Source organism: Prenolepis imparis, unplaced genomic scaffold, assembly GCF_030444845.1.
Source record: "Prenolepis imparis isolate NDT839.2.m4 unplaced genomic scaffold, iyPreImpa1.0 SCAF_7, whole genome shotgun sequence".
Lineage (NCBI taxonomy): Eukaryota > Metazoa > Arthropoda > Insecta > Hymenoptera > Formicidae > Prenolepis > Prenolepis imparis.
Window position 1 is genome coordinate 6,811,287 of NW_028141165.1, and position 25,521 is coordinate 6,836,807.

The 25,521-nt window shown below is 34.5% G+C and overlaps 1 protein-coding gene across 3 annotated transcripts in view; it reads right to left on the minus strand.

Moving 5' to 3' along the window:
* Positions 1 to 25,521, minus strand: part of LOC145938824 (uncharacterized) — a 70,409-nt gene that overhangs the window by 27,752 nt on the left and 17,136 nt on the right. For all 3 annotated transcript variants that reach the window (XM_083042612.1, XM_083042611.1, XM_083042613.1), the window contains exons 2-3: positions 3,252 to 3,669; positions 1,829 to 2,818 (exon numbers count right to left, since the gene is read on the minus strand). In XM_083042612.1, coding sequence (XP_082898738.1) covers positions 1,829 to 2,818; positions 3,252 to 3,669 — 1,408 coding nt within the window. The remainder of the gene's footprint in view (positions 1 to 1,828; positions 2,819 to 3,251; positions 3,670 to 25,521) is intronic.

Sequence of the window (25,521 nt, forward strand, 5' to 3'; positions counted from 1 at the left end):
GCATTTAATATTGATTTATTAATCGTAAAATTAATTTGGACATATAACAAAGTGCAATATATCACTATATCTAAACGTTAAAGATATATGCAAAAATATAAAACAAAAAATTGTCTATTTCAAACGTCTTAAGGAGTATTAATTTATTTAAATATTATTAAAAAATTAAACTATTTTCTATGAAATTTACATAAGCTCTTGTACTAAAAAGAGATGGTCAATAAAATCACATAAGATTTTTAATAAAAACTCACACAAATATTGCAAATATATGTTAGACATATGTTTCTTCAATGCTGAATAAGAATAAAATTATCAAAGATTTTTGAAAAAATTTCCCGAGTCTCAATAAAATTCCATGAAAATTCCCGAATTTTATAAAGGTAAAAAAAAATTCCTGACATCCCCGGTTTTCCCGGTTTTAACAGGGAGTAGACACCTTGTTTAAAGATAATATTAAAATAGATTATAATAAAATATCGAAAAATTATATATACATAACTCCGAGGAATGTTGAGGGTTCCAACATTATGTAATTAAAAAAGAATAGAGTAAATATTTTTAAAAAATTCCCTATTAGTGCGGATGTAAATCAAAGAAACAGGGGGAAGATAAAAATTACAACGAACTAATCGACGACAAACGATTGAAAATAAACTGCATCGGAACGGATCGAAACAAAAAAGTCGAAGATTACTGCACACACACACATCTTATTGTTAGGTCCTCGAAAATAACTAAATATACTTAAAAATTCGAGAGAGCTCGTGCTCATGAATCAACAAACACGGCAGGGGGAAAGGGAGAAATACAACCTTCGCTTTCATATAGTTGTTAGCATAGGGCCATATCGTCATAATCCTTCCGACGTCAGGCTTTGTTTCGGCCTTGTATCGCCTACGCACACACAATCCTTCGCGAAGAGAAATAGACCTTAAGGCGAATAAATATTTTTTGCGCGCGAGCGATAAAAATCGCATTTGCACATTCGCACGTTTTGCGATGCAACAGGCCGCGCAACATGTGTTCAACAACATAGCACGCGTTTGATCGTACCGCATTTGAAAAAAAAAAATTATTCTTTGAGATTCAAATTTAAATCGCGCCTGTCCATGGATAAATCAGTCGTGTCCAGTCATTAATTATATAATATATTATATAAAATGATAATGTTATATAATATTACCATATATGATGTTATTATATAATATTATTATATTTTTATATAAACTTTATATAATTGTATTCATCAGTGTGCTTAGAATTAGCCGGGCTACAAAAGCGCCGACATCATTTCCATATTTATCTATACAAAGCAAGTTTACTGCTTTAATACCATTCGTATATTAATGCAGTCGAAAAAAAAAACACGCGTATTGTAACTTTGCAGTTTCTGCTAATTAAAATCCTTTTTTTATACACGAGACAGGAAATGACACATATGTCATATTATATCGTATTATGTCTCGGAGACAGCGAATGCTCAATCAATTCCCGGTAAAACGTGAATTTCGAGCGAAGCTTTATTTTCCACGCGAACAAAAAACCGCAGATCTCCGTAGAAAAATGTCGCGACGATGTCAATGAACGACGCTGCAAGTTGACGTTAATCGCCATCAATCTGCTCTCATCTTAGAACAGTCATTATCGCTAGTTCGAAGAACTTCGCGTTTAGCACTGTTATTTTCTCACTTTTATTATAATTTATCAACATTAAAAAAACATTTTTTTGCCTCGAAACGAGACATTTTTTTTACGATAAGAAAATCGATTCGCGCTCACACATGCACATCTATCCGCGATAACGATAATAATAACTTGGACTAACCTGGAAAGTGGACTGGGCGAATGCGGCGTGGAGGGGCCCTGGTCGTGCTGATCCTGATGATGATGATGATGATGAGGCGTACCGGCGGTCGCGTGATGCGCGTAGATCGATTCCATGTACAGCTGATCTGACACTCGCTCGGCCTCTTGCAACCCGTGATTAGTCTGCACCGACGGTGGCTGCATGGCCGTGAGATGCGTGAAGGATTGTAGTCTGCCCTGATCAGTGGGGCTGTAACCAGCTTCCTGGGCCTGTCGATGCGGCGACGACAGCCCCTGATCGTCGTGCGGACTGTGACTGGAGGTCGGGGAACCACCGACGGTCCTCACCGACGGCGAGCCGCCGCCGCCGCTGCCGCCGCCACTATTGGTCGGCAGTGCACCCCCGCGAATCTGATGCTGCAGATATGGCTCATCGGAGAGAACGTCCTCCAGGTGATGCGACGTGTGATGATGATGATGATGGTTGCTGCCAGTGTTGCTGGACGTGGCATTGGAAGAGGTGAGATTCGTGAAGAGTACTCCGAGATAATCGCTCCCTCTGGCACCCCTCATGGCCGCGGTGATGCCGCTGACACCTCGGTCCACGTCCTCGTCAGTCTCCTGATGATGCTGATGCTGTTGCGGATTGTTCAGGTGACGATGAGTGGACGAAAGAGCGACGACGGCGTGCTGATGCACCTCGGACAGGTGGTGATGCGTCTGTGATTGTTGTTGTTGCTGCTGATGGTGATGATGATGGTCTGTCGTCGTCGGCGAGAGCGTCTCGGTACCATAACGATGCATCGTGGAGTGAGGCATATGACTGCCGGCACGGCGTCCTTCCGACGCGACGGAGACCTCCGTCGGATGCCGGTTATCCCCTCCCTCGGGAACCGGGACCTCTCTCGCCCCGAGCTGAACGTATTGCTGCTGCTGCTGTTGACGGTGGTGGTGCGTTTGGTGGGGCTGCGAAACCTGTTGCTCCTCTCTCATGTCGCCGCCCCCGAAACTTAGGGGTTAAAGAGAAACGGAAAAAAATATTTTATTGATTTGATTGAGATATTTTATTTGATGCATCATGAGATTTCACGATTAATAGACTGATTTAATTTATCAAAAAAATTAAGGCTGATGAATATAATAATTTTCTTCGTCAGGGTTTGATTAATAAAAATGTATGTGGGAAACAAGATAATTTGACATATATATATAAATCGTTTAAATAAATATTTATGATTAAATATTATTTTCTCGAAATTCTCTAATGTCAACATTGTCAACGTCAACCAAATCTGGGAAAAAAGGGGAAGAAAATTAAATATCAAACTATACGGAAAATTCTTGTCATTCCGCAAGACGCCAAGATATATACGGGGTGCGAATAAAAAAAACGCGCGATCAAATTATGTCCGAGATATTTGATCAGGACGTCGCTCGCTCACCTCTCGTGGATTATGTGCGCGGGATGATAGCCCAACTCGTGGAGGGTATAAGTCGCGTTCGGATCCTCGTCGGCGTGATTGTCGTTGGTGACGGCGGCGACGGCGGCGACCGCAATAGCGACCGCTTCGGCACCGGTTGGCTGTACCATGACGCCATTTTCCATTTCCGGCTGTCCCGCCTCTAGCACGCCCACACCGCTCTCTTCTCCACAGGTCTCCTCGTTCGTCGCCACGTAGGTCGCCAGCTGTTGTTGCTGCTGTTGTTGCTGCTGCTCCTGCTCCTGCTCTTGCTCCTGCTGCCGATCGACTTCGTTCTCGATGACGTCGTCGCTTTTTATCGCTTTCCCCTCCTCCTTAACGACTGGCTCCCTGCTAGGCTGCGACGTCGGTTCCACGGCCCCGACATATTCGATGAGCACTACGCACAATCGTCAAAACTTGGACTTGTTGGCTTGTCTTTTGCTCGACATATTGATTCTTATTGTTAGAACGAAAAACCCTAACTCTTTAGCCTGCTAATGACTAATGGCTGTCTAAAGCCAGTACTTACTCTAAAAAAAATAAACTTAACTGACAATGAATATATTTTTGTTAGCATCAGATATGGAGTTGATGTTTTTTTAACGCGTAAATATGTAAATGATAATATTGATAGAAAGTAACTAAACGAAAGAATTAACATTTTATATGTATGACAACTGTCAAAATTGACTTGTTGATTATCTTTTGCTCGATGTCATGAATGTGCTGGTTCTTATTATTAGAATGAAAAACCTTGACTTAGATTGTACATGATAGCTTAAAACCCGTACCTGCCTTAACAAAAATTTAACTGATAATGGATATATGCATAGCATCAGATATGAGTTGAATGACGTTTTTTAAATGTATAAATGTAAATGATAATATTAATAGAAAATTAGTGATCTTTATTGCCATTTGCAAACCTTTCAAGAGTATGGAGTCTCAAATATATGTAAATTATACGTAAATATACGAAATAAAATTTTCTATTTTTTTTTAATTTAAAGGAAAAACTTACGACACAAATGTGAAAACTTATAGAACTAAATTAATACTTATAAATTAACATTTTGCATTTTGTCGCAAATTTTTATATGTTGTTTCAATTAAAAGATGCGTAATGAGAAAATTAGCTATCTCTATTGTCATTTGCAAACCTTTCAAGAGTCTCGATATACGTAAATTGGAATTTTCCATTTCTTTAATTTATGGAAAAAAAATTCACGACACGTGAAAATTTTTATAGAACTAAATTATGCTCATAAACAGAGACTTAATAAATTTTGCATTTAACTGTTGCAAATTTTTACATGTTTCATTTAAAAGATGTATAATGACGTAATTGACGAAGATGAGAGTGTATCATATTGCTACTTTGTATTATATCTCTTTGGTCGTAAATTGTCTACTTTATAAAGAATGAAAACAAGTAGACATATGATCGACAATAAATTACGTAATATTACAAGATTCCGAAATATTAGATCCGTATATACACGATTTCGCGTATTATATACAAACATATATATCTCTCATATGTACGATATCGTAAAAACATACAATTATAAACGAAATGTTTTAGAGAAACGCATTCAACCGTTTCATCCAACGCGGGACGCATCTTATCGAAGATCCGCGTCGCGTTATCAAATATTTCAGAATCCGCTTTAAAGAAAACATTAATCGTTTTTTTTTTTTGTTTCATTCTTATCGTCTCTTTATTCTCAGCATGTGGCAATTACGATTTTAAATCTGTAATTTATTATTGTAACTTATTTTTCTAAAAAAAATAAAAAATGTCAAGCATTGAAAAGAGTTTGGAAAAATAATATTATTCTTCGATATTTCTCTTTTGAGCACAAAATCTGTTTCTGAAAACTGATTAGAAAATCTGTCTCTTTAAAAATACGGTTCTAAAATTGTAAAAACATCCTATCGTACATACAAAATGCAATATTAATTAAAAATATAATAATATAACTAAATTATATTATTAATATAATAATATAAATTGATGTAACGAATGGAAAGTCTCGTGGTTCGAAAAACCTATCGCTGAAAAAAAAAAAAAAACGGATGGATTGTTTCAGTTTCAGCAACTCCTTTTTCGAACTGAATGCCATGTTTACATAATCGTGCAATGAAAATCGGAAGATTCGGTATAGGACACAAGGCACGATGACACTGAGAAACTGTTGCTAGCCGGTGCGTTACAAAAATAACTACATATGCTCTTATCTACGCGTCGTTCGTGGTGGCTCACGCACTCTCACGCATTCACGCATGGACGGACAAAGTGACGCACACTGCTGCGTGTATGAAGGAGCAAGAAAGAGATATATAGAAAGAAAGAAAAGAGAGGCTAAGAGGAGCTAATAAGAGCAAAGAGAATAGTTTCGCGAGCTGCTCTTTCTCCTTCTCCCTCTTTCGTTTTTACGAAGATAAAAATATTATTTTTAATCATCGGAAACCATAGAGATTATGGCAGAATCAAAGAGCACATGTATCATGATCCTAGTCTTCAATTTTATCAATAATATTTATATTCGAGGATGACAGTTTCCAAAAATTTCTTCTCTTTTTCCCGGAAGTTCTCCCATCCTCTCCAAGTCCAAAATATTTTGAAGTGTTACGTCTCGATTCTCTCTCGATGTACAAGGTGTAATAAAAATGTGAGCCGTCACTTCAAAAGCGTATTCTACTCATCAAAATGAGCAAAAAAGTTTGTCAAACATATGTCCAAAAATGATCTTTCAATTGGTCCCTTCGTCCTGTCAGCTCACTTGACAGGTGCTGTTTATAGACAATTTTTGGAAAACAATTTATCCATTTTGCTCGCGAATGAATTATTTTGAGATATGAGAATTATTTTCCACTCTATTTATTTTATATTGTTCGAAATCAAATAATACGCTTTGTAATTTTCTTAAGTTTTAACCCAAACATGACTGTAACAAAACGAGGCATTTTTGGACATGTTTATAAGAATTTTTTTGTTCATTTCGACAAATAGAATAATGCTCCGGAAATAGCGGGCCCACATTTTTGTTACATCCTGTAAATCAGTTGATGGTCGAAAGTCACATAAGCGATTGGGTCAAAAACGAAGAAGCTGTATTTCGACTAATTAGAGCGAAATGCGACACACGGCACGTAGGCTCTCGCACTCTCAATCGGACCATTGTCTGACCTCGACAGCGATGCAATATGGGCCGATCGTGACGATTTGATGCGTAACTCGATTGTCCACGCGGCCGCTGAGTAATCACGTGTATCGCGTGAACGTCAAATATACGAAACCTCAGAAATATCACGTGCGCGCTTGGGCAAAACCGATCTGATCTTAACTCGTGACTGTGCGCTCATCCGACAAAGTCCAGATATCGTATAACCATATGACTAACATATATATATATTTCTGTATTTTAAAACTCGTTCAAAAAAAAAAAAAAAATGATCCAAATTAAGTTTCCGCGTATGAATCAACGCGAGCATCCGGCTCATTTAAACGCAGACATTTCGATAAATGATACTTTATATCTGAGATTCTCTTGTATTTTCTATTCTTTGAAAAATAATGGGAAAGTATTATTAAGTATTGTTAAGTATTAAAGTCTCTCGCAAATAAAAAATTATCATGTCCATTTAATTCGTCCCTTCGTGTGATAAAATTAATATTATTTGTATCTTTCAGTAATTATATATATCTATATATACCTATATATGTATGTAAAGTTTAGAATTAATATATATATTTTTGAAAAGGAATTATGAGCATGACTTTTATTTTAATCGGGACAATATAAAATATCCTGGATTTAGCGCGCGAAATTCTCATTCAAAATCCGCAGTATCACCCTTGAAGACGGTATATCGACTGTTTAACATTGAACCGACCTTATTGACATTACCTAATCAAATTGGAAAGGTCAGGCTCGTTGGATTATCTGGCTGCCGCTCGGCGAATTCTATTAAAAAACATATTTTTGCACAAAAGGTCCAAGTACAACTCGCTCTCAGTTGTGGACCGGAATAATATAAATAAAATGTACATTTATTAATAAACAGGGTGATCTGGCAAATATTGCCGACATAATATTCTGTTTAAAAATCATCAAAGATTCAATATTCAATATTCATCAAAATTCTTTCATCATCTAAAAGAAAAAACCGAGAGCAATCGTGAAAATTCGATTTAATTAAATTTAAGTTAAATTAATTTTCCAAAAGCAATCAAAAATTTTATATTATATTCGAGTGATCTTATTTTTTATATCAATCAGTGATGATTAAATTTCACGTTTTAGTTAATAATAAAGATTTTATTTGACAAGAATTTGAAAATATAAATTATAAAATGAATGGCTGAATATGATGACGACATGTGAAATAATTGAGTGTTATTCCAATGCGCAAAACTTCGAGTAGAGAACTTTTAAAGAGAAATCGATGAAAAAGAATTAGCCGCCCCATATTATCTGCAGCGAGAGGAGATGCAGAGAGCCGCGACCCCGATTAATCATACGATGAAGAAAATATATACTCGTCGGGCCGACGACAGCGAGAAGGACCTTTCCCCATTGTTGCAAGAGTAAAACGAACGAACTAACAAATGGCTAGCATCGACAAAGAAAAGCGATCGACTCCGATTCCACGACGGTTGTGTTACTTATGCACAGATTTCATTTCGATACTTCGTATACAAAATCAATATATGTCCCACGCGTTTTATATCTATATATGTATATAAAATCTTATAATTAAAAAATATATATCGAGTCTCTCATAACGCTTTTTCATAAGTTTTACGATTCCGTAAGATATTCCGTAAAAAAAAGAGCTGGGTCACTCTTTATTTAATATTTCACAAGAGGTCTCTCTGCTATCTTATCTTGAACTATTTTAAATACATGTATATTGTTATGTGTGTATGTGCATGTATATATATATTTTTATATATACCTAATATCTAATATCTTATGTAGATAAAAATTATAAGAGATAAAAATTAGTAACATATATATGTATATATATATATATATATATATAATATATATATATATATATATATATATATATATATACACACACATACTCCTATCTGATGAAGTCCTTTTCAACAAGACAGATATTATGTCGATCGCTACAAGGTGCATGCGATAAACGCGTTTACGAATTAACGACGGCACGGGAAACTTCGTTTATTATCCGAGATATATCCGCGAGGAGAATCAGCAAATGTCGCTTCAGGAGCATCCTGAACGGTAGTCGGAGAGAGCGAGTTTCACAGAGTCGAACGAGCGGAAGAGGTTTTGTACGTCGAGGCCAAAGGTTGTTCTTATCTTCCAGACCCCCACAAAAACAGTCTCTGTTATCCGCAATACGAGCAAACGCGATGCATATATATATATATATGTGTGTGTGTGTGTGTGTGTGTGTGTGTGTGTGTGTGTGTGTGTGTTCGATGCGGTTTACGATGAGATTTTCAGAGATTGAATAGCCTCTTTTTATCTCTACCTCTCGAGAATCCTCATCATCTTCCTCTTTCTCTTTCTCACTTCTTTCTCTGCTCGACGAAATTCGTAGTAGCTTAACGACCTCTTTTAAATAATATATTTAGATAAGATAAAAATTGATAACATATGGGAATCTTCGGAATCACGCATGTACACCTCGCACCTCTTGGAATCGTAAAAAAAAATAGAAGAAAATGAGTGCTATTTTCAGAGATATACATATATTTCGCAGCTTCCTTAACATTTCCTTTTTATCCCTCCCAACATATTGAAATTTTATACAAAAGGTAAAATAAGGACACTTTTACGAGACATATCGGCACGAAGGAACAGGGAGTGCATTGTGAGTAGACGAGGGGGCCTTTGGACTTAAAAGGAATGGCTGGCTGGGTTGGATGCGTTCTGCCTATTTCCGATAAGAGGAAGGCCAGGTGTTCTTGCGCGCATCATCCACGGCGGAGCGATGCGTTTTCCGCCCCGCAATTCTATTCGTCGTCAACCAACTTTCGCGCAAAGCACGACGAATGATTCACGACGACGATTGAGCTGTCATTCCGAAAAGTCACGTACGTAAATGACGGAGGGAAATCAATGCATCATCGCTACGTGACGTTCAACGATCGGTCAATTAAAAAAAAAAAAAAATCATCAAGATGTTTTATAAAATCTTACTTTAATTTTAGTTTAATAAAATCTTACTTTAGCTTGTAAAATTTATGAAGGAATATTTTTTCAATTTTTTTCTCGTTAAAAAAATTATTGTCCAAGGGCGGAGTCGCATTCGAGTAAATGCTTACTCTGCTATAACTTCGCCCATCGGAGTCAGTGTCGTCGCGGTGTCTGCCGCTGAAATCTGCACCGGCGACTGCAGATTAGGCTACCAGGCGACTCTCAAAAGACGATAGAGAAAGCCCGCAATCGCTTACTCTCCGCTCGCGCGTACTACGCACGCTTATGATAAACTCTCCGCGCTGCTGGCAGTAGAAATAGAAGATAATACAATCGCGCTGTATAATCGTACGTAGGCTCATTCATCCCGCGGCTCAAGATAGAACTAATCTCCGCAACGTCACGTTTTCTCATATCCTTGACGATTCCGCGTTCCAATTTTTCCGACGCTCACTGTGGAGCGTATTTGCTTTATATGTACCTATAATTAAATGATCTGATGGAGAAATATCGATTCATTAATTTTTTTCATGATTTATCAATTAATCGAGTTTAAATTATTTTTATATACGCCTTTAAAGATTTATTTATATTAATATTAAAAATTATAATCTGCTGCCTTTTTCTTGTCTAATTTTTAAAAAAGTTTTCATACTTAATTTTTTTGCGAATATTTTCCCGAAAAGAAACCAAAGAAATACGAAAGGTAAAGAGAGTCTTTTATTTTCACGAGGCACATTCCAACACGAATTTGTGGGCTCGGCTTGTGAGACACAGCCTGCATGCCATGTCATAAAATGTGTAAACACCTCCGTGTGTTCCTCAAAATGTGTCTTTAAATGTCAGAGGCTCTCGGAGAAACCGGCACAATTATATATACCCCAGTATGTGTTTATAAAACATCGTTGCTATATAAGGAAAATGGAAATTGTAATAATAAAAAAAAAATAATAAAAAATTTAACAAAATTTCTCCAAGTTATTGAACGCTTTTTCGGAAGAAAATAAAATTTCGGAAGAGAATATCGCAATTCGCGATTGTTGTATAATAGAATAGAACTTTCGACCGAATCTCCAAAATATATTCGCGTGTCTATTATTATTAATTCTGCAGATTCAAGAAGAAAAATCGCAATATATGTATATCCGTCCAATCATATAGCGTCAAAATGACCGATACACAAAAATCGCGAAAACAGATCGCGATAAATCATTCACGTTTCGTGATCACAACGACACCTCGGTATCTTAACGCGGAGTCGTACAAAACTACTACCTCGACCCGATAAGACGTGATAAAGCTGATAAGGTGATACGAGACGGCACGCGACCACGATACGTGTTCCTTGCACTTGCACGTGCGCGAATGGAGTAACGAGAGAAAAGAAGGAATGACTTAAGACATTTTTTCAGCACACTACGCCGCGTCGATTATCATTTTTACTACATTTACATTCCTATCGAATGTAAAATGCGACGATATTCTCTCACGACGGATATGGATGAAGCAAAATTGTGTTGTTGGAACAAGTGAATATAGCTCGTGTGAGACACCAGTCTGTGATATTGTATAATTATATATATAATATATAATTATATAATAATATATATATAATAAAATATTATTTATAAGATATTGATAAATTAAAAAATCAAATTTCATAATATATAATAATTCATGATACAATAAAACGCTTTTTATTTCGTGTAATAAAAAGTAATTCAAAATATTTTCTCAATAATTGAGCAAAATTGGAAGTTTTTCACCTGTCTATCTTTTTTTCCTATAAACAATTAGAAGGCTACATTAGAAGGAGCATATTTTACTCATCCAAAACAGGAGAAAAAATTCATAAACATATGTCCAAAAATGTGTCATTTTCATATTACAGTTTAAGTTGAAATTTAAGATGATTATGAAGCGTATTTTTTATTTCCAACAATATAAGACAGTAGAAAATAATTCTCATGTCTTAAAATAATTCTTTTTCAACTAAAATGGGCAAATTGTTTTTCAAAAATTGTCTATAAGGAGCACCTGTCAAACGTCCTGGCGGGACAAAAGGACCAATTAAAAAATGATTTTTGAACATATGTTTATATATTTTTTGCACATTTTGATGAATAAAATACACTCCTGAAATAGCCGCTCTACCTTTTTATTACACCCTGCATATGTTTTGTAAGATAACTCTTTTTTAGAGATTATGTATGTGTTTCGATGTTCTCCAATTCTCGCAATACTTTCATGACGCGTTCTGTCATACGAGAATGTATAAAAAAAAGACGGGACTAACCCAATTAACATCTGCCAGACGAACAATGAGCCATGACTTTATCAGGCCGTGTCTGCGCGCAAACAAAGAGGACGATCATTGATGACGCGGGAAGTAATAAGAAGACAAGAAGGGCGGCACGGAAATTTCGCTACAGTTCCGAAGACTTCATTGTATGGCGAAAAAACGAAGACATGAAACATGCGAGTATATAATATTCTATTCTTGACCATACTGACCCAGAGTTGACCCTTGAACTACAACCGCTTTCCTCTCTCATATTTCGTTTGGATAATAGAAAAGCTGAAGAATCACCATCATTTTATCAGATATTATTCGATGAATTGTGATCTAATTTTATTTACCAATTATTAACCGATAATGTAATATTATACCAAAACGCTTCGAAAAATAGAAGGAAGGATAAATATTTCTCAGAAAAATACGCAAATTGCATATTAATTATGTATAGTGTCAACAATATCAAAAGATGTTTAATAACAAGTATAAATACAAAGCTAATATAAATTGTAATTAATAATAATAAAGAATAAATTGTTAAAGGATAACACACCGATAATTCTTGCTGATGAACACGTGTCGCGTGTCGGCTATTAACTATTTGACGTAGAGAAGCTAATGACGTAGAAAGCGCTAATGACGTAGAAAGCGCTAATGAATGTCAACGCATCTGGAATGCGGTGCGGCTATATTGAATAAAACGCCAAATTAAATCTTTTATGAAAGCAAGTGGATTAGATTGATCGATCGACGATAATTCTGGCGAATAATTGCTATTAGATCGCGACAATGTTAACGAAAACTTTTGTGAAATATGCTCTGCATTGTGTTACCTGCACAACTCTTTTTACAGCAAAAAATAGCCGCAGTATATTAATAAAATATTAATTTATTTTAATTTTAAAATATATTAATTTATAATTTCCTACTATTGATAGGTTCGATTAATACATGAATTCTGGGAACGCCGTAACAAAAATTTGACATTAAAGTGATCTAATTTAAGATATATTTATCGCATTTGCATTTTAGTTTCTTATGAAATTGCGTCGATGACTTTTATATTTTTTAATTGGCATTATGTTGTGAAAAATTAACGAGCTTATGTCGACACGGATTAGTGTCAGTCAATTAGAGACGAATATGACTATCGAAGACTCCCTCCGGCTTTCTTTCAGGATACTAAATTATATTTCGTCTCCAAGTTAATGGGTAATAAATGAAAAGCCCGTGACAGCCGTTACAAAACGGCTGCGGAGTATCAGCTGACTGCGACAGAGCCGACATGTTCGTCTCGTCTTCTTTTCTCCGAAATCCATTTGTATTCTTTCAAAAAAAGATTAACCGTTCTCATAAGAGAAAATTTCTCGATTGTCATAGTGTGACATTAATGCTTTGACAAATGCATGCCATTTCAAAAATTGATTGTACAAAAGTAAATACAAACTGCTATTTTGTTAATTCAGAAATAAATTCGATGATATATTTATGTACTTATCGTTAATTTAATATTTAATAAATATTTTTTATATATTATTATGTATATATTTTATTTTATATATACATTTTATTATATATTATTTATTTTTATTAAATATTTAATATACACGAGAGAAGGAAACTTTCATCGCAGAATATATTTACACGATTTAAATATATGAAATCGAGAATAATAGAGAAAAAGAGAAAAAGTTTCATGTTTTTTTTTTAAATTAAAAAATATCACTTTTGATTAACATGAAAAAGTAAAAAAAGTTCTTTAAATGAATTTTAATTATGCTATTTTTCCAAAATGAAATATCACTAACTATTTTTTTTTACTGAAAGAAAATAAGTTATCACAACACAAAAACATGAAACAAGTTACGTAGTAGTATATTGGAAGAGCTTTATTGAAAGAGTTCATGACTGGTTCAAGTGAGAACTCGTTTCGAAGATTAATAGGTGTTACCGATGATTAAGAGTTGGTTCTTTAGAGAAAGAGAAATTATCCAAATGAAGGGACATATAATATATCGATCAGCAGATACTTGCTCGCGGTCGGAATTAACAGTTTATAACCCGATAAGTTTCGTTCGAGTTTGAGGAAAGCTTCTCGCGAGCGAGATGAAGAAACCGAGATACATATATGCGCGGCAGGAGGAAGGAGGGGGGTCACTAACCCCTATTTATCTTCAAGACTCTACTCTCTTTTATCTCTCTTTCTCTCTCTCTTTCTCTCTTTAGCTTTATTATAAACAAATCTCGAGCCCGCTGATTTATAGGCTGTTCCGCGCTCTATTTAGTCTAAGTACCAATAACGAGTGGCTGGAATTTCTTTCGAAAGTTTGTTGTGTTGCTATGCAAACGTCGATTGACTTTTTAAAGCAGAAAAATTCAGAATTAATTCTCACGATTATAAAATATGTTTAGAAAAAATAGAATAATCTTGTCACAGTCTCTATCCAGAGTGCCTACTCAAACCTTATAAAAAAATTCCTTGATCTTCCAGATATTTTCGTTTAAAATTCCAGATGAAATAAGTAAATTTATAGCATTATATAACAAAAAATAATTTATTATAAACGTTTTAAGGAGTATACTAATTTATTTAAATATTATTAAAAAATAAGCAAAACATTTTTTATAAAATTTATAAAAGACCTTGATATTAAAAAAAATCACATGATATTTTTATAAAAAGCTTAAATATTGCAAAGATATGTTAGACATATGTTTCTTAAGTGCTAAATAAGAGTAAAATTATCAGACACAATTTTTTTTAAAAATTTCCCGAGTCTCAATAAAATACCATGAGAATTCCCGGGCTTTTCACACACAAAATAAGAAAAAAAAAATCTCTTATAAAGCTCGATTTTCCCAGTTTTTCCAAAGAGTAGACACTCTGCTAACTCTTTCGAAAAAAATTCTATAGACAGTCTTGTCTTTCCTAATGGAAATTAATTACACGATTATATAACTTGCTTCTGTAGAAATAATGTCTCCACGGAAAATTTTCACGGAATGAATCGAATGTTCTGTGCGCTTTAATATAGCACTAGTTCAGAAACACGAAACAACGCATGGTCTTAAAAAAATCTCGCGAGTCCTCTTTGTATATATTCGGCGCAGGACATTCCGACGAAGGAAGGTAAGCAAATATTGAGTGCGGCACGCGGAAAAGAAAAAAAGACGCATGGTTGGGTCATTAGCGACGACGCCTTACAGAAATAAAGTCGACCAGGCGAGAGAGAAGGTGCCATAAATCGAGCCGAAAGCGGAGGTGTCGGCCGAGACGAGTTAGGATATTTGCCATTTCGTGGACATTTTTTCTTAATTTTCACGTTGTTTGCTCTTTTTCCTCACTTTGTGAATGAAGACACAAAATTTCCGCGAATGAAAATCCTAAGCCTAACAACTATTCTTCGAAAAGGAACGCTAGGAATACACGATATAAAGTAATCCGGAAAAAATATATTGAAAATATTTTAAAACATCCATTGTCTCCCGAAAAACTGTATAACATAAAAATTTACTGTTGTCAACCTTTTTTTAAATTGTGTCTACTCAAATCTTGTAAAAAAATTCTCCGATTTTTAGGTATTTTCGTTTAAAATTCAGGTAAAATAAAAAAATTTATAGCTGCAGCTTATTATAAAATAAATTCCTTTATATAAAAGTTCCTTTATTTGTGGACTTTATCCTTTTTCTATTTGTACGATTATAAAAAAGTGATTAGGTATATTGCTAACTTAACCAATAGCAGATTATTGACCGTTCGTAAAATATAAGAGTAAAATTATCAAAGACACAATTTTGGAAAAAATCTCCCAAATTTTAATAAAATTCCACGAGAATTCCCGGATTTTTTAAAGTAAAAAAAATATCACTGACAATTTCCGATTTTTCCAAGGAGCAGACACCCTGTTTATAATAAAAAAATTGTAATTCTCATTCATTCTTTAAATGTGATATAAGGGCGCGTCTCTTGTATACAGACGTCTGATACTCGTGCCTTTCACGTGGACATCTACTGACAAATCTCGCTTCGGGGATTTGTCAGAGAGACAGGTTTCTTTCTGTCTCTCCCTCATGATGAGTTTCAGCCGTCACGAGCCGCGAAACAACGAAACACAGACAGCGTGGCGTAATGCGAGAAGGGCACAAATTGGGAAGAGGGGAAGGAGAGAGGATGTTTAAGTGTTCATCGCCGGCACCTCTTGATCTCTTTTTTCCCTCTCCTAGATATCGCCCGCAATTTAAATGTCACTTTCTAAAAGACTCTTCGAAAGAAATTGTCGCAAAAAAAATTGCTGATATAAAATTTTAATGATAAACATTTTAATGATATTTTGCGAAACTTGCTCGACAAAAATTTTAATTCGAATTGCTATTAAAAATGCATTCTAATTGCCGTGAAATTACTAGGAGTGGATGTCGATGTTATGGTTGTCGATCGTCATTGTCGGTATTTTGGAGGCACTTCGACCAATACAGAACACTTGGAAAAAATTAATGATTTTTCGACGGTCGAGAAACGCGACGTATCCTTTCCACTTGCTTCGGCAATATTTCCCTGGGCGTCTGTAAAAGAATCCGACGCGTTTCGAAGTACTCTCGAATCTTCCCTGGCTTTATCTGTCATGTTCGATGAGGGCGACGAAAACTTAATAGCTTGCTTAGGAGTCTGTTACGTTTTTTAATGGCACGTACCGACCGCGATTCCGCGTTATCAGCGTTATTTCAGGGACACGCGTGAATATCTCGAGCACTTGCCGCTCCTGGATTTTTTATGGACCGCGAAACATGCGAATAAATACTTTCGTCGTGTTTCTTATCACGTTACTGCTCCTAATCATGATAAAAATAAAAATAAAAATAAATAATGATATAAATTGCTAATTAGATGCAATATTCTCAATAGTATATGTAATTCTAGTATATACGAGTCTTATTTATATAATAAATTTAATTTAATTTTATAATTTATTTATTGTCTAAATAAAGATTGCATATTAGATGCAATATTGTTATATAATGAGTCTTATTTATATAACAAATAAGACGTCGAAGCGAGATCGAAAAATTAAGGAAGGCGCAAATGCTCCTATTGGGCCGGAATTAAATAAGGGTTGTGACAAATTCATCCCGGAAAATTCATTCGGCCGATGGGATCCCGATCGTTGCCTTGAAACACGACACGCCGTGTCGCAGCCACTTTGGACCCTGGATGAAGGACGACACGAAGAGTAGTCGAACCCGATCTCACGAGTTCCCTCTAGAATTATCGAGCTCGAAAGAGGTCAATTTATATCGATATACTGTAAGTCGTGCGTAACTCCATTTACAAAAATGCTCCCGCTATTCGAGTGGAAAAAAGAGAGTTGGGAGAGGGAGGAGAGTAAAGAGGGCGAGACGATGATCATGAGGAAAGGATCGGTTTCGGAGCGAAAAGAGAGCGGTAAATCAGTCATCGGAAGGTCATAGGTCACGAATGGTGCCCTATTATATGTATTCACATCTACCGCGTAATAGGGTATTAGACCGAAGGGACTTTCAGTGCCCTAAAGTCTTTCGATCTGAGAATGAGAGACCCTTATTAGCTTGGACAGATATTATTTTATGTCACTTTACGGCTCCGCGAGCGTCCCCGGAGTATATCAACGGGATTATCAAAGGGGCACTTGACAGTTTTTACTTCAAAAAAATGCATACTAAAAAAATATCACACCTGTATATAATAATAATTAATAATGATAAAGATATATATATTAATAATAAGAATTAAATTCTCTAACAAACATACATATTTAATGTTGGACATTATGAAATCTGATGTAGTAAGAAAAAAAATTTTGGATTTACTGTATGTTGTAAAGAGTATTTTGATATTTATTACAAAATAAAAATTTATTACAAAATTAAAATATGGAGAATTTTCAGTTAGAAACGTCTTTTGTTAACACAAATTCTGAATATTTACCTTTAATGTTTTGGTTGCTTAATGGCATGCAAAGTGCATTGCCTTTTGCCTCAATAAAGAAAAAGAAAGCGGAAACTACCCACTAAATGAAGGCCTTTCTATTTTAACACTTTATTGTTTTTTCTATGATTTTCCCACACTATCGTCGCAATGAATCATAAATGGCCCTCATCCATGCAAACAAAAATATTATTGGTTCAAAAAACTGAAATACTTAGTTCCGAAAAAGTTTTTTTCTGATCCAATAAGCACGATCTCGCATTTGTATAGCACAAAAATATATTTACTTATATATTTATTTACTTTTTACAGATAACTGTTAGAGGATATATCCCCCCCTTCATACACCCCCCCCCCCCCACGAATGCTTTTACAAATTATATAAATTCGCAAAGTAAGATTTATATTCATTGTGTAATTATTTATAACTAAAATTACATTGTACTGTTAATTAAAAAAGTAAAATGTAAAAAATATTGTTACTTTTAATTAAATATATTGTTTCCTTTAATTTAAAAAAAACAGCATTAATTTATTTCTGCAAAATACTTATTGCATATCTATTTATTTCAAATCGTATCGAATTGTACATGAAACGAGAGGGGGGGGGGAGGAGGGTAGGGCAAAAGAACGAATGTGACAAATAGACAAAAGAGTATAGAGAATTGATGCAGAGAGGCAAGGAGGAGAAAGAGAGCAAGAGAAAGAGACGCATAGGGAGGAACATGTTTGCGTCGCAAACAGTCGGGCAGGTTTACGGTACTTGCCGGCCTGCCAGCAGCTCTGACGTCACATCCTGCGCGGGCGGACATCCGGTTTCGCTGCCGGACTCCTGCCCCACAGCGATAACAAAATCTATGCTTGTTAAAAAAAAGGAAAGAGAGAGAAAGAGACAAAGAAAAAGGAGGAGTAAAGGGGAGAGAAGGAGGAGAAAGAGAGCACCTCCGCTGTCGCGATCCGTCCTACGATAAATCTTCGATGGTACTATGAGATTCGGTGTTAGTTATCGTTTATATAAAAATCACTTTATAAATAGTAATTATATAATAAATAAATAAATCTATTTTAATACTTTTCAAGATTCTAAGAATATTTAATAATATTTACTGTTAGAGAGAGATTTAAATTCCCTAATATATTATAATATTAGCTAATATTATATAGTATATAATATTAAAAAATATTAATATAATTAATATTAATTAATATCAGCTAATATTAACATTCTTTTTCTTAGATATTAGTTAGATATCTTTTGCTCCTCGAGCAATCGAAAGCAATTTATCAATTACCACGTGAACTCTCCCTCATCAGAGTTTCTTTTTCTAAGGTAACATAGTGTGTGACACGGTTAATCCTCCTCGTGGGAAATTCGCGAAGGTACTCCCACGATCGGGACCGGAAATCATGGCGCATTTATTTATCAAACATGGTCGTACAGAAACGCGTTACGCATTTCTGGTCAAACGGGTCTGACGGGGCTTCGTCGCTGGATTTTGCCGGGCATTAACCGGGCACGTTTCGCTTTTTTTCGCGCGCTGCAACGACGAAAACATAACAATTAGGGCCCGCGTTATCACTAGGATAATGTCGTTGTCCCCATTGCTCCGTGAAAAACGTGTCTTCCGCGTCGCAAACCTTTCGATAAACCTTTCATGGCGAATAATTCAGTGTTTTATGACCGCGTAGAACTGTCCCTAACTACTCCCTACGGTTCAACTATTATTTTTTCTTAAGAACTAGAAAGCTGAGTAGCAAGTTTGTAATCTGTATTACTGATTAGATTTTTTCATAAAAAAAAAAAAGTGTCGTGTCAAGCTTAATGTCATATATATTGCTGCGCAAACTTTGGCAAACTCTTTCGTTAATTTTTCTAGACATCTATACGTATTTATGTATATTAATCTGCGTTTTAGCCATCGGTTTAACCTGCAACTGGATTGCAAAGATTTGTTAGACAGGATTACGACGAGGATTAGTCTAGGACTGATCCTGATGAATGACGCGCACCGTGAGCGAACCCCCCAGGAGACTTTTCTCGGTCTTTCGACCGCTATTTCGTTTATGAACTCACACAGCCGACTAACTCTTTTCTTTTTTTTTTCTTTCTCAAAGAAGAGATCTTATCTCATATTATTTGTTGTTTTACGATGGTGCTTTGTTGCACAGGATTAAAATTTTATAGTTATATAATCATAAAATATGCCACGCGATTTGATCTTAAGGGATCAAAATTAGTCATAAAGGATAAAAGGAAACCTACGTCTCTATATAGAGCTCGCATTAAAACTAGACATTGCAACCGGAAATATCATTTTCAGTGACAAAAATGTGCAATTTTGATTTGAAGACTCTCCTAGACATATATTAAGACCTTCACTGCTCATTTAATTTCAATTGCTCTTTATTTCAATAAAGAAATTTTAAATATGGGAAACTATAGAGCGTATCAATAATTGCATAATATATATGAATTACAGAAGCTCTCCAAAAATAATCTTTTATTTTAATTATGCTTCTGTTCTATGTATCTATAAAAAATTATTCTAAGTTAATTTAAATGTATATAATTATTATTTTATTTTATATATTGATGCAGTTTCCATCGACGTCTTGAAAAAAAAAAAAAAAAAAAAAAAAAATATCAAAACTAAAAAAGTGCATATGTCACATGCACGTCGTGTTGTTCACACCACAAGTCACAGATGGCATTAGTTCGCAGAATAGCATGCATCAAACGCGTGCATTACACGAACGTGAGTTCACGTCGACATCACGTTCGCACAATGCATAGCACGAATGCGATTGCCTGCGCAGCGACAAACGGCCGAGTATGTATGTACATATATATGTGACTGACCATCGGTTGTTAATCTTTTTGACTTTATGCAATCTCGCTGCGAAGAATTATTTCAAATATTTTTTGTGTTGTTTAAAAATTTTTAAATTTATTTTAAACCCACCCCTTATACGCACAAGACGGCGATGTCTTTAATTTGCATTTCCAGATAAAAGGGATGAGAAAACTGCACCATTTCACACGAGTAATTTTGTTATTAAAATTTCACACACGACCAGTTTTGTTATTAACAGTAAAATTAATTGCATTAATTAACAGCGCGTTAATTATATTGTGAGGTAACTTTTTATTAACAAAATCGCGTATTGTACGTAAAAAATGTTTCATCATTTGCCATATGTGTTGATTCATTAATTCATTAATTAAATTTATTATCTATCAAATATATAATCAAATAAATTTATTATCTATCCAAGTATTTATTTAAAAAACTCGAATTATTATTTATTATTTATCAAATGTATAAATCTTGAAATATCTCTCACGAAAATAAAACTATTATTTTTTATTGTGTCAAAGATTTTTCCTTGCGTTTTCCGACGCAACGAATCGAAAATTGCTGATGTAAAAACAAAACGAGAAAGAAAGAGGAAGAAAGAGCGGGCGCTTATTTTCCTGTCGGAACGATCCGTATTTCTCGCATTAATTACTGCTGCAAGTCGATCGCCTTTACACTGGTATTACACGCGGAACAATCGCGAGAGTCACGACGTTTCCTTATGGAACCCATAAAATATCGCACGGCAGTTTGTTATAATACCTCGTACGCTTTCCTGCGTCCTTCTCCCTCGATTTACAGTCACCTTCGTGTTCTCCCGCATCAGCGATTCTCATTTCGTCGCTTCGACAACATGTAATTTCGATCAGTAATTTTATTAATCGCCATTGCATTAAAGAATTGGTTGACAAATTAAAAAAATTTTTTAAATAATTTTATTAATATTATATGATTTTAATAAATATCAATCAAAAGAAGCTATATTAATTTATATATTAATTTAAAGTAAAATGCTAATAAACATTTCTCTAATTAAAAAATTTTATATAATAATTATATTAAATCTGAACTATTACTGCGGACTGAAATGGAAAAATGATGAATCATTTTTTTTACTCCGCGTGAGATATTATTTCGAGAAATTCAAACAAGTGTCACATATATTCATCCAAGCATTGTTCTAAGAAGGTTGATCATACGACGCTCCTGAAAGACACGAAGTTTGGAAACAGCTTTTTGAGTGGCTTTTAAAGGCTCGTCTTTTTTATCGTGAATAGCATCGGGACGCAGACAGGACGAGACATTTCTCTTAATGACTCTGGTTAACATCCCTGCGTGTAACAGAGAAAACGGTCGGCCTGAAACGCAGTATAATATTGCTGATGTGTTTTGACAGACCGTACAAGTCTGGCACACGCTGATAAACTATGCTATCGGGGGCGTTTTTGGAGCGGCTTTAACTCTCGAGAGACAACGGCGCGATGCTTATACGAAGAATTTCGTCTCGAAAATATTAGTGACATATTAATACAAATAGTTATAAGTGCACATTTCCCTGAAAGTGTATACTAAAAATTATTTTAAGAATTACTAAAAATTGCTAAAAAATTATTTAAAGAATGATTTGAAAATGTATATCTCTCTTTTACTTACAATTAGAGTTATATAGAATAGAATACGATATTAAATATAATATTTATTCCTAGTTCATCTCTCTAACTTTTAATTATTCTAGAAAAAGATAGTAATTTATTAATGTATGATTAAAGCTTCTATAGTTTAGCAGAGAAAAAGATTTTTTTGTACATATGTATGTATTTTATGAAATGGAAAAAACTGTTTCGTGCGTTTCTAATGTTACAAATTGCCTCTCTCATGGGAATGGATTGTTTTCCACTGATGAACCAGAAGGAAAGGATTTATTTCGCCAATCGATTTATATGACATGCCCCTAGAGAAAAGTTTTCACAAGGGACCTGTTTAGAACCTTGAAAGATGGTTCGCACATTTTATTTCTGTATACATAAACATCCAGTATTATGAATGTTGTCTTAACAATCCAAATACTCCAAATATTCCAAATATATATATACATACACACAATAGATAAAACAAATATATCTATTTTATTCTTCTTGGAATAATATTTCGAAAACAAATATTAGTCAAGTGTTTCTCTCCATCGGAAAATATTGAAGTGTTCGAAAAATTATTTTTAGGGGTGTTTATATTATTTTATTTCATAAAAAAAGACTAGAAAGCTCTTTCTTTCTTTCTCTTTCTCTCTTTGAATAATCCTATCATATTTATTTGCAGTATATAACAAAAATTATACTTTGAGAATTTTAGTAAAGCTCAAGTACAAAAGAATAACAAAAAATAAGTTTCTTAAATCATCCTAATAATCATTATATGCCATAAATGGTCGGAATTTCGGGGGGAAAAAAAACTGATAACGACCTACGAAATCCTTGGCATATCTATCGGTGATGCAGTCCACGTTTTCATTAGCATGAGCCGCGAACGCAACGTTCGCAAAGTGGGCCGAGTCGACGACGAGGTAACGTTTTGTGTGCGATAAAACCCGCATGGGGGGAGGGGGCTTTCGCGGTGCGACGTTTCCGCTCCGGGCGACTCATAGTACATGGGAAAAGAACCCACCTTTTCACCTTTTGCTCTTATCACTGGCCGCACCCCCACGCGGGTTGCTCAGCTGTCTGTCTCCAGAGGAAAAAAAAACACGTTTGGAGAAGATTTACCACGCATCATCCTCCCCGTCCCCTCTAAAATGCAACCAGGTGCTAAACCGACGTACCGCCAAAGCGCAACCATCCTTTGACGATAGATAAAACGAATATATGCGAAGCTATCTTAAAAAATCTTTCAAATATAAGAAGAAGCTTCTCATCCCCCCCCCCGAGCTCAAAAATTAAAAAAAAATAATAATAATAAATCGAAAAAGCTCTGATATATAGTATAAATACAAATTCAAATATAAAAAGGGCTATAGCACCAGGCACAGATATTAGGTGTAACAAAATTATTTAAAAATTTTTCTATATTTATTTTATATTATAAATATAAAATAAGTAAGAGAGGAATTTAAAAATAATTTTGTTGCACCCCTAATACTCGTGCTTAGCTCTTACCTAAATTTTTATATATATATATATATATATATATTTCCTAAAATTTAATAAAAAATATAATAAAATAAGAGAGATTTTTCTTTAAAAAATATTTTGCATAAATATCTTTTATTCTAACTTTTCTCATAATATAAGGTGCTCATAGAATTGTCGTATATTGTCAATAATTTTATGGTGCTAATTTTGTGATAATTAAACTAAGTCAATTGACAGTTGTTGATTATTATTGCAATCACAAAACGTAATGGATTCGCTTTAGCAATGAGAGACTGAGATTGTAAATTCTTAGAGACGCAGTCTGAATCTTCCTGATGAGCTCTTACGTAGCACGACAGGCGTATTATCGTCATATTGACCCGATTAGAGTATTTTGTGACGTCATTATCGCCAGGAGCGAAGCAAGAAAGAGAAAGAAAGAGAGAGCCTGCATCTCTCTAAGGTGCAGAGAAGGGGTGTTAACAATGCACAGATTTATCTCCGCGTCCTTGGCTAATCTCTCTACCGCAAGAGATTACCCTATCAACGAAACGCAAGTATATTACGCTCTCTCATACGCTATTCGACACGCGCGATTATCACTCTAACATAAGGACCACTTTCTCACTTCTGAAGTGAGTGAGGAAGCTCGGCATCTTTACGCGGTGTTTACGATCTGAACTTGTGTTCTTGTATTCTAAAAACTTTCAATTAAAAATAGTAATACATAATATACGTATATAACATATAATATGTGTAATTATATAACATACATAAATTTCCGATTAAAACATTTTTTTTTTTTCATCAAATTTTGAGAACAAGTTTTTAATTAAAATTTAAATTCTTTTGCCACGAGTTTTCAGATCATAAATATTATAAAGATATTCTCATAATCCATTGATTTAAAAAAATGACGTCTTTGAAAATCTCTTTTTTGAGCAAAAGAATTTTGAATTGAGTATTAGAAAAGTTTTCAAAAGTAGATTATTTGCAAATAAACTTATTACGTTACAACATCTAGTTTTCGAGATATCGTAAATCAAAGTTCCCGTTAATTAGCCTAATTTGTAAACAATAAATTTTTTTGAGTAAAATGAAACATTACAGTCATTGTTTGACTGCAATATATGTATATATATAAATATCAATAATGATAACATTTTTGTATTTTGTTATTATTATTTTTATCATAAATGGTATGAATATTTCTCTGATCTATTCATCATTACGCAAATGATGTAAATTATTATGATGCAACAATCAACAAAAGCGACAATATAAAGCCTGTCAAAAATTTTTATTTCATCGGTGGACAGAAGTGATATAAGAACACGATAGTATCAATTTCCTTATTATCATCTACATCTTCAATAAATTTTAGTTATGAAATAATCAACTTTTATTTTATCGATCCAAAATAGTTTATAATAAAAGTATATATATTTGTAATCGATAAAAAATTAGTTTTAATCTAATATTTTTTTCATATTTTTTTATTTCTGCTCAAAAAGGGGATTTTCTAGACATAGTTCTTTATTTCAAAAACGATTAATATTAAAAATTCGAGAAGAAACTTGCATCGTAACGTATATGTACGACAACATGAGAACCGATTCAGGAAGAAAAGAAACGATAATTCAATCATTCCGAGACATTCAGCGTCATTCGAGAGAAATGTACGAGGAGCTTGTCCAATTCTTCGTATCGCTTCAGCATCTCATTCTCTTTCTCCCGCTCCCACCCCCTTATACTTTGTGTACGCGCATTATTTATGCCTTATGTAGGAGACGCATAAATGTGTATGCGTGCATTTGTAA